This window comes from Acomys minous (genome assembly GCF_964271855.1).
Source record: "Acomys minous genome assembly, chromosome: 17".
Classification (NCBI taxonomy): domain Eukaryota; kingdom Metazoa; phylum Chordata; class Mammalia; order Rodentia; family Muridae; genus Acomys; species Acomys minous.
Window position 1 is genome coordinate 21514922 of NC_140500.1, and position 10345 is coordinate 21525266.

At 46.7% G+C, this 10345-nt stretch overlaps 1 protein-coding gene and 1 long non-coding RNA gene across 5 annotated transcripts in view; one reads left to right on the forward strand and one right to left on the reverse strand.

Moving 5' to 3' along the window:
• Nucleotides 1-10345, forward strand: part of LOC311587869 — a 135284-nt gene that overhangs the window by 78234 nt on the left and 46705 nt on the right. The gene's annotated exons all lie outside the window — the stretch shown is intronic.
• ING4 (inhibitor of growth family member 4) lies at nucleotides 53-9892 on the reverse strand. 3 transcript variants are annotated; one of them, XM_084765160.1, is made up of 8 exons: nucleotides 9763-9892; nucleotides 5810-5881; nucleotides 2242-2408; nucleotides 1945-2059; nucleotides 1677-1785; nucleotides 1320-1467; nucleotides 1040-1101; nucleotides 53-922 (listed from the first exon to the last, which is right to left on the reverse strand). In XM_084765160.1, the coding sequence occupies exons 1-8, from the start codon at nucleotides 9797-9799 to the stop codon at nucleotides 883-885; spliced, it is 750 nt and encodes a 249-aa protein (XP_084621286.1). In that variant the 5' UTR covers nucleotides 9800-9892; the 3' UTR covers nucleotides 53-882. The 3 variants fall into 3 exon arrangements, with proteins under 3 accessions (XP_084621286.1, XP_084621288.1, XP_084621287.1); XM_084765162.1 differs by having other exon boundaries at nucleotides 1677-1782; nucleotides 1954-2059; nucleotides 9763-9891; XM_084765161.1 differs by having other exon boundaries at nucleotides 1677-1782; nucleotides 9763-9891.

Below are 10345 nucleotides of genomic sequence, written 5' to 3' on the forward strand. Positions count from 1 at the left end.
ATTTTGCTTTTAGAAGAAGAAATCAAGCTAACACTATCACAGCACACACATGTAAAGCAAATACATGATTTATTGGAATTAGCTGAAAGAGGTTTCGAGGACAGCGGACGCACCATTACAAAGTTCTGAGTCCCCGATGCAGGGCACCCCTCCAGGAGGACAAGTACCATTCTGGGTCTCATGCCTTGTCCTACCTCTGGCAAGCCATCCTGCTGCCTCTCATCCAATTCAGAGGATGCAAAAAGAATGCTTAGCACATAGAAGGAAACAGTCTCTACAATAAACACAGCAGGCTAGCATGGACGGCTTTTATTCACCTACCCCAACTCCTTTTACATGGGAGTTACCTGTGTTCCACCTAGCCCCTCTCCCACTCAAAGTCAGGATAAACCCCCAGGCCCCGGAGGAAGGGGTAACTACTCAACTAGGCTAGAGCCCAAATGATCTAGACCCCTCACCACAGGAAAGAGAATGGAGAGGACAGCTTATCCTACCTAGCTCCCGGTGGGGGAGGGAGGCTGGGGTGGAGCGCGCCCTACTCCACTGCCCCAGGCCTTAAATACAAAGCAAAGGGAATGACAAGGGCCCTCCCTCTGAAATACAGCACCAGCCTCACCACGGAGGCGAAAGGTCAGTGAGCGGGACTACTTCCTCTGCAGGACAGGGCGGAAGGAGAGCACATACCATCAGTGGCTGTGGCACCCTCCCTACTGGGGTTTGGCTGCAGCCTCAGCACCAGGAGTGGGGGAAGGGAGAAGGGATGACGGTACTGCACTGTCGGTATCTCCCTGGACCCCCAGTCCCCAGCGGGGGCATTCCTCTCTGTCCACTAGCCCAGGTCAGGGGGATTCAGAAGAAATCTGTGTCGGAATCCAAGGAAACCTATTTCTTCTTCCGTTCTTGGGAGCAGCGTGGGCAAAACCTAAAAACCGGCACAGAAGAAGCAGGGCAAGCGAAAAGTAAGTGAAGCCTCTGTGCTCTCCTTCATCCTCAGCTTTGGGACGGTCCCTGCAGCTCTTGACACAGCTCTGTCACTTACCATTTCCCTCGAGGCTTGGTTGTCAGCCCCACACAGGCAAAGTGGAACCACTCGATGGAACACTGGAAAAGGAAGATGGAACACAACAGGCAGGGATCTGAGTAGGGTGGAGAGAAAGAGGCCCACCTGCAGTTTCCTGAGAGGAGTCCCTCTAGTCCAGCCTTGGAAACGTCCCAAAGTCCCAAGACAAGCCAGTCCAGCTAGCATCCCCTTCTGCAGTCCCTCCTCCTCTTAGGCCCCTTAGAGCTCCTCCCCCAATCCTGAGGCAAACGGTTCTCACATCTGGGTTGTCACAGCCAATCATCTCTCCATAGGAGACCTGGTGACAAAGGCAATATGTGGGTTCGTTGGGATCCACAGGCATATCCAACACATCAGAGGGGTGGACACTGCCAAAGGTCACTGAGGGCATCCCATACTCAGGGCTTCTGCATGCCAAGAGGAAGACAAATGTCATCGCAGGAAGGGAAGCTACAACCTGAGCTCTGAGGTGGCAGAAGATCACGGTGAGGGAAATGATCTGTGGCAGCGTCTCCATCCAGCAGACACCAAAGTGACAGAGAGTTGCTGGCACAGAAGACAGGGGAAGTGGCAAGAGGCAGTGCTGGCTGGGAGGTGGGTGCCCTGATAGACTCACGTGCGCACAAGTTTTAACTTCTTCTGGGCAGCCTTGGGGGCCTCTTCGTCTGAGTTCTTCCCTTTGGAACGGGCTCGGGCAGCTTTTTTCTCCTTTTGGGTCCGGCCTTCTAGGAAGAAAGGGTAAGCCGGAAGGCAGAGACAAAGAGATAGGTTAAGTCCTCCTTGCTCCTGTTCCAGGCAGTGCTGCGCCCTCAGAGCTGGAGTTGGCCTCGTTCTTCTCCCTTGGAATCCTTGCCCTCATCGCACAGCCCCGCCCCCCTCCTCACTCTTTTTGCCTTTGCTGGAAGAGCTGTCGTAGTCACTTGACTCGATCTGCTTCTCCTTCAGATCGGCCTCGAAACGGGCCAGGTCTGTGTCCAGCCGCCGAATGTGTTTGTCCACCTGTGGGGGACAGGAGGAAGGGAGCGGTACAAGGCTGGCTCCGGACGAGAGCAAGCAGCAGGAATGGTGGACTGGTGAATCTCCCAGACCCCAAACAGATCCCGCCACAGCAGCAGCGGGAGGGCTCTAGGACCCGGAGGGTTAGCCGGGAGACGGGTGGGGAGGCACGGACAGGGCCATACCATCTCGTAGGTGTGCATGGCAAGCTGCACCTTGTCATCACCAAATTCCTTGCACTTGCCATAGGCCTCCTGGATCTGTCTGAGAAGGGCCAGCTTCTCCTCGGAGCTCAGGCTGCGGGCGCTACTCATGTATTCAGTGGCCAACTTGTCAATTTCAGCCTTCAGGTCTACAATAGAGACAGAGGCCTGGGTCACAATGGCCCCTGGTGGCCAGGTGAAACACACTTCTTCCTCTTGTTCCTTGGACCTTTTCCATTGGCCATCAAAACCTTCCAACTGAAATGTACTGAACCTTCACAGGGATTGGGATTTGTATTCAAGAAATGCAACATATTGAAATTATTTGGCCCTCTTTTTTTGGTTTGCTTTGAAACAGTGTCAGAACATAGCTCAGGCTGGCCTTGAACTTGGAACATCCTCCTGCCTTGGATTCCCTAGTACTGGGATTATAAGCCTGGGCCACGGTGCCTTCAAGGTGCAGAAAACATGGCTGCCAGAGTTGGAAATGAAACTTACCACAAGGACATTGTGGTATTCTCTGTAGGACACATTAATATGAAGTACATTTCTTTTAGTTTGTTTTTCAAGACAGGATTTCTCTGTGTAGCCTTGACTGTCCTGAACTCGCTTTATAGACCAGGCTGGCCTCGAACTCACAAAGATCCACCTGCCTCTGCCTCCGAGTGCTGGGATTAAAGGTGTGCACCACCATTGCCTGGCATGAAGTACATTTCTGATGACTCTTAAGATGCTTCTTTGCAGGGCTTGCTTGCTGCTAGCCTCATGAGTCTGGTCCCAAAGGCTGCCTTGTTTCTTGACTTAATAGCACTTCCAAAGAGCCCTGCCCTGAGTGCTGCAAACCAGGCTGTGTCACTCACTGGTGCTCTGGCCTCCAGGTTTCTCTCTCTTATTTTGAGATAGGGTCCTGCCCATGCTGGCCTTGAATTTAATACTTCTGCCTAAGCCACCAGAAAGCTGGATCTGAATTATTATTATTATTATTATTATTATTATTATTATTATTATTATTATTATTATTTTGAGACAGAGTTTCTCTGTGTAGTCTTGGCTGTCCTGTACTCTTTGTAGACCAGGCTGGCCTCCAACTCGCAGCGATCCACTTGCCTCTGCCTCCCAAGCACTGGTATTAAAGGTGTGCACCACCACTGCCTGGCCTGAAATTTTAACATTAGGTCCTAATTCCTCCAAGGAATGCTGCTTCTGCATCCATACTGTCCACCTTACTTTCTTCTTTCTGTCTTTTTTTTTTTTTTTTTTTAATACCAACTCTCACTCTGTAGCTCAAGATGTCTTAGAACTTACTATGTAGGTCAGGCTGACCTCAAACAGAAGCAAATCCTCCTGCCTCAGCCGCCTGAATGTTGGGATTACAGGTGTGAGCCACCAGATCCAGCTTGCTCATCTTACTTTGCTCATTGGTTGTAACTTGCTTACAATTGTCATTTTCCCTTCTGGTTGCTTATCTTAGATACTGCTCAAATACATTACCACTAGAAAGCTGGTGGTGACGTCCCAGAGCACTGGCTTGAAGAGGTCTACCCCCTAGCATTGGGTAGGGCCTCTACAAATGTCAATGGGAGGAGGGGAGATTGTAACACAGGCGATGGGAGCATTGGGAACATGCTATACCCATTTCCCATGGTATTCCTTTAGAAGTGGAGAGGTATTCAATCCCACAATCTCCAGCTGGTCTCTGCGTATAGAATCAAGAAATCCAGCTGATTCTAACCATCCGGCAGGCAGTTGTCAGAGGCAGATGTCCAGGGTATTAGGTGATAATCATGTTCATGAAGACACGTAGCCAAAGCAACTTAAGACATATCCCAGCCTGTTGTGTCTTTGAACATGGCTACACAGGATGGCATGAAAGACTGACAGATCTTCAGTGGGTATGGGAAACACTTTCAACATGAACCTTAAATCTGGAGCAGACCAACCCAAGCAGTCAATGCAGCCTTCCTCAGGCTTCAAGCGGAGAACTCTGGGTGGCCAACTCAGCTGCGTGTCCAGGACTGAGATGATGGCATATGATGCTACTATGAGTTCAGGAATACAATATGGCGCTCCTGATGTTTTTGTTTTCTTTTTTTTTGCTTTTATTATTGGTTAGCCTTTTTTTAAAAATTTTTTAATGAGTAACAATTTTTTTTGTTCTCAGATTTTTCTCACATTTTAATGTATTATTCAATTACAGGTCACAGATATGATGCAAAAAGCCTTGGTTAGCTTTTTTGTGTGCTTGTTTGGTTGGTTGAGAAAAAGTCTCACGCAGCCCAGGCAGACTGCAAACTAGGATACGCACCTGAGAAGGAGCTTAGGGTTTTGTTTTTTTGTTTTTTGTTTTTTTGGTTTTTCGAGACAGGGTTTCTCTGTGTAGCCTTGACTGTCCTGGACTCATTTTGTAGACCAGGCTGGCCTCAAACTCACAGGGATCCACCTGCCTCTGCCTCCCGAGTGCTGGGATTAAAGGCGTGCGCCACCACTCCCAGCTATGAGCTTAGGGTTTTTTATTTGTTTGTTTTTCAAACGTTGCCGTCTTATTATGTAGCCCTTGCTGGTCTGGAACTCGAACTTACAAAGATCTACCTACCTTTGTGACCAGGCCCAGCCCTCCTTTCTCCTTAAGAGTTAATCAGCAAAATTCCTGCCAACTACAGGAACTAGTCTAAAGCCCCGTGTATTCTGTGATAACAAACAATGCAGTGAGGTATAATTTGAGGTTTTCACGCAAAGGCAACAAACAGAAACAGTAGAAATGTCTATGAGTTCTTGCCTAAGGTACAAAAACCGTACTATGTCTGAATCTTTGCTTATCTATTTTGTGCGTACTTTGCATGTGGATGGATGAATGTGTAAAACAGTTCAAAGGTGGAGGTCAGAGGACCAACTTCCAGGAGGTTCTCTTTGTCTACTCCTGGGAATCAAACTCAGGTCGTCAGGCTTGGCAGCAAACACCTTTACCCACCGAGCGGCTCAGTACCTCTGGATTCTTGAGGCAGCTTCTCAAGATTCCATTCCATGTGGAAAAGTTGAAATGAGGATGACCGTTATCATTTTTATTTTATTTTTCTTTCTTGAGAGAGAGTTTCTCTCAGTAGCCTTGGCTGTCATGGACTCACTTTGTAGACCAAGCTGTCCTCGAAATTACAGAGATTCACCTGCCTCTGCCTCCCGAGTGCTGGGATTAAAGGTGTGCGCCACCACTTAGCCCACTATCGTCTTTTAAGAAGTCTGTGAAAGCCAGGCTGGAGAGATGGCCCAGTGGTTAAGAGCACTTGCTGTTCTTGCAGAGGACCTGGTTTTGGATCCTAGCACCCACACAGTAGCTCCCAACTATCTTTAACTCCAGTTCCAGGAGAGCTGATACCGTCCTCTGATCTCTCTGTGCACCAGGCACACACATGATGCACAGATATACATACAGGTAAAACATGCACACACATGCACACACCCTAACATCAGCTGGTCCTCCAGATTACAACAGATGGTGTGGTAACCGAAAGCACGAAAACAAATGACCAACAGGAGCCTGTCACTCTGTACGTACCTTCTGTCCTTTGGTCTAGGTCCCTCATCAGCTGAAAGTTTCTCTGTAATTCAAACGGGAGGTTTTCAATACCTGGGAAGAGAAAGGAATAGTTACTGGGCTATACAGAAGGCTAGGCACGTGCTTTACCATCAGCTTGCTACAGCCTTTATTTTAACTAACTTCTTTTTATTTATTATTATTTTTGTGATGCTGGGAATGGAATCCAGGGCTTTGAGTATGCTAGGCAAATATGCTACCTCTGCCCTGTATCCCTAACCCTACAGGTCCCTTTTTAAAAAAGTTCAAACAGAGGTAAGCCGGCCACAGCAGGCATTCAAACACCTTCCCTTTGTATCTTTCCCTAAACTGGCACTAGGAACAAACTCCTGTGAACTATTTTCTTCTAGGACCTCAAGCAGCTGGGAAATGATGTGAGAACCATTAAGTTTTAGAGAGGCTTCAGATGGTCCTGGCAAAGTAATAATAAACATTTTGTGAAATTAAAAAAATAAAAATAAAAAAGTTCAAGCTGGAAACAACAGGAGGAGGCAGGGGAACTAGGAACTCAAGGCAGCCTCAGCCACATAGGGAATTTGAAGCCAGCTGGGTTTCATAAGATATCGTTTTAAAAGGTAAAACAAGGGCTGGAGAGATGGCTCAGAGGTTAAGAGCACTGACTGTTCTTCCACAGGTCCTGAGTTCAATTCCAGAAACCACATGGTGGCTCACAACCATCTATAATGAGATCTGGTGCCCTCTTCTGGCCTGCAGGAGTACATGCAGGCAGAGTACTTTATACATAACAAACAAAACAAAAATACAAGTGGCTTTAACTCCAGCTCTTGTGGAGATACACTGCGTCTGAGTTGCAAGGGGACCTGCACCCACACAAACACACGCACAGACACCACCCCATAGACGTACAATTAGAAGTTATTTTTAAAATCCTTTTTTTGTTTGTTTTTGTCTTCCGAGACAGGGTTTCTCTGTGTAGCCTTGGCTGTCCTGGACTCACTTTGTAGACCAGGTTGGCCTCAAACTCTCAGAGATCTGCCTGCCTCTGCCTCCCAACTGCTGGGATTAAAGGCGTGCACCATCACACCTGGCTAAAAATCCTTTTCTAAGAAAGTGCAATTCAACCTTAAACAGGGAAATATAGTTGTTTTCCCTCATTTGACACTGGAGGTTTTTGTTTGTTTTGTTTTGTTTTTTTTCTTTTTCTGGGTCTCTGTAGCGCAGGCTGGCCTCAAACTTGCTTTGTAGCCAAGGATGACCAATGAATTTCTGATCCTTCTCAATCTACCTTCCAAGGGTTGAGACCTAATAACCCTGTGTCAATATGTCAGGTATATGCAGTGTTGGGACTCAAACTGAGGGTTTTCTGGATGCTAGCTAGGCACTCTTATCCTCTGAAATACAGCCCCGGCTCTGAAAGGATGGATTTATCTGTGACAGGGCTCATCCACCCTTTCTCAAAAGAGAAGACTCACCTTTCCTTTTCTTTTTGTTTTTTGTAGATAGGGTTTTTCTGTGTAGCCTCAGCTACCTGGACTACCTTTGTAGACTAGGCTGGCCTCAAACTCAGTGATCTGTCTGCCTCTGCCTCCCAGAGTGCTGGGATTGCAGGTGTGCGCCGCCTTGCCCGGCAAAGACGCAACTAACCTCTCTGGGCAACCACCCCATCCTCTTCTGCTTAGATGACCTTATTCTAGAAACCAGCCTTCCCTTCATTTTCAGCTTCTGCCTCCACTTCCGTCCTGGTTCCTTTAGTGATCCCTAAGCACACTGGAGCTTCCCAGTCATCATCTTCCAGTTTCCTCAGCTCTGATCACACCTGCCAGGACTTCTGCCTTCCTCGGATCACTCACGCTTTACCTGTTCTCCTACTCGATTTCTGCTCATTCTTCAAAGGTCAGCTCAGAACCCGACTTTCCCAGACTCTGCCAACTGTTTTATATAGACAGGCTGGCAAGGTGGACTAGCTAATATTTTCAGTATTTATCCAACCCCAACTAAACAATTAATATAGTTACCCCATGTCTGTCTTCCTAACCTTTCCCAGGATAGGTACATGTCTTATCATTTTAAATTTCCCCCATGTTTAGAATGGCCTTGTATACAGAAAGTACCCAGTAACTACTTGAATAAACACATTATTAGTTAAGCTTCCACTTAGAGTCTCTTTCCACATCTTAACCTCATTTTTATCCCTTTGCTGGCGAAGACTTAACCTCAAGCCCAGGGGCTTGCCCCTGTTAGGCAACCGCTCTCCTGTCACCTCCTCTTTTTTTTTTTTTTTTTTTTTTTTTTGAGACAGGGTTTCTCTGTGTAGCTTTGACTGTCCTGGACTAGGTTTTGTAGACCGAGCTGGCCTGGAACTCACAGCGATGTGCCTGCCTCTGCCTCCCAAGTGCTGGGATTAAACTCAACTCAACTCAAACTTTAAAAAAAAGTTTCTACTAAACCAGGCATGGTGCCACATGCTTATAATCACAGCATTGGAGAAGACAGGAAAAGATTTCGGAGGTCAAAGTCATCAGCTATGTGTTAACCCGGGCTACATTAGTCACAAAACAAAAAAGGTGCTTCTACTATTTGAACTTCTCAAGTCGGCCAACACCACTTCAGTAGAATTACCAACAGATTTACCAAAGCAAATGACTGCTCTAAAGAAAAGTCTGAGGCACTTGGTACTATTGTCTCTTGCAAGCAGCTTCTTCCTAGTATTGCGAACACTAAATCATAGATCTTTTGGTAACTTCAACACTGAAGCCTTGTCCTTTACATGCTGTTTTCTTGAGATCATTGTCTTTTTTACTTTCTCACTCACTTTTCCCTGAATAATCTCAGTTACAGATTTTATGCCTATTTCTTTCTCTTTGTTTGCTTTTCCAGACAGGAATTTTCTGTGTAGCCTTAGCTGTTCTGGACTAACTCTGTAGATCAGGCTGGCCTCAAATTCAAGAGATCTAACTGCAACTACCTCTACCTCCCTGAGTGCTGGGATTAAAGGCGAGCTACCACTGCCCAGGCTTATGCCTATTTCTAAGGCAAAGACGAAATATATTGCTATTACACCTGAGTCTCCGAGCTAGTAATGGTATAGTTTATTTTCTAAGCAAAAGAATTCACCTTAGATTTCCCTTCTTGCTCAATATTTTTTTTTTTTTTGAGACAGGATTTTTCTGTGTAGCCTTGGCTGTTCTGAGCTCACTTTGTACATGAGGCTGGCCTTGAACTCACAATGATCCACCTGCCGCTGCCTCCCCACTGCTGGAACTGCAGGCATGTGCCACGGTGCCCGGCTTCTTGCCATGTATAAGATCTAAAATTTTCTGTCCTTCTCTAAGACCAGGTCTGTATTTCTGACTTGGTCTGATACCATTATTTGATCAGTTACTTTCCTTTATTAAAAGCAACACTCTAGTTTAAGTTTATTCTGGCATATAAAACTGTCTAATCTACCTCCAGCTTATTTCTCACTTCCCAGTCTCTCGACACATAAACACTTTATTTTATGAGGACTGGATTTTGTTCATGAAGTAATGCGTTCCAGTTTACCGCTCCATTCCATCTACCCCAGCTTCATGAGAAACCACTTTTGAGACACAAATGCTAAAGGGAGGATAGATGAAATATTTGCAGCTTCTCCAAATGGCAGTGAGTGGTAAACACCTGCACAACATAGGAAAGAAAAATCTACAGCGTCAGCAAATACCTTTCCTGCCTCCTCTAGCCCTTCAAAACACAGCCCTGATCCCAGGGGGCAGCCCTTCCCTCCTCTACAAGAGCGAGGCCTCTATTCCCACTGCCCCGCCCCCTCCTACTTCACCCTCGAATAAATCCTCCCACGGAATCCTTTCCCAACTGTGAGCTTTAGGCCACCAAGACCTCGCGGCCATAGATTCTGTTAACCGGGACCCTGCACACCACTCTATGACCCATGATCCCCTTCTCCAGTCGGCTCTTACTGTCCAGATAATGTTCCAAATACATCCCAGCAGCCATCTTGAAGCAAAACAAAGCAACTTCCGCTCCGCCCCGGAAGTGACTCAAACAAGACAGACGCTGGAACCATTCTTGGATTAGAGCCTTTCCGTACCTGAAAGAACTTCCGCCCTTACTAATTTATCACCCTCAGACACATCCGCCCGACTTTGAACGTTTTTGAAGGGTTAGTCACGGTCGTCCACAGCGAAGCTGCTTCAGCTTGCTTCCGCCCTTAATTACTCTCCAGTATGTTACTGAGGCGACTCTGACGTCCCGCGAAGTCGCCATTTTGCATTCTCTAGCAAACTTTTTTCCCTCCAAAACAGGAACGTTTGGTAAATGGGGGAAAACTGTTCTGTCTAGAATTATATTCTGTAAATACCCGCTTTCAACAAGTAAGGAATTCAGCTGTTTTCCTTATTATGAGTTTGGTCACCATCCAGCTGAGGCCGATGCTTTTTAAAAATAAGTTGTTAGGCTTTGCAAAACTTAACCCTTTGCATCTCTGTTCACGCAGTCTTTTAAATCACAGGGTTTCTTTTATGCAGCCCTGGCTGTGCTCGA

Bases quoted from the DNA above. Each gene is read 5' to 3' on its own strand.
- ING4 (XM_084765160.1), bottom strand. From the start codon at position 9,799: ATGGCTGCTGGGATGTATTTGGAACATTATCTGGACA. The intron at 1,468-1,676 runs GTGAGTCTATCA...CTTGGCATGCAG, and splicing joins AAGTTAAAACTTGTGCGCAC to AAGCCCTGAGTATGGGATGC. The intron at 1,102-1,319 runs GTGAGAACCGTT...TTCCTTTTCCAG, and splicing joins TTGGCTGTGACAACCCAGAT to TGTTCCATCGAGTGGTTCCA.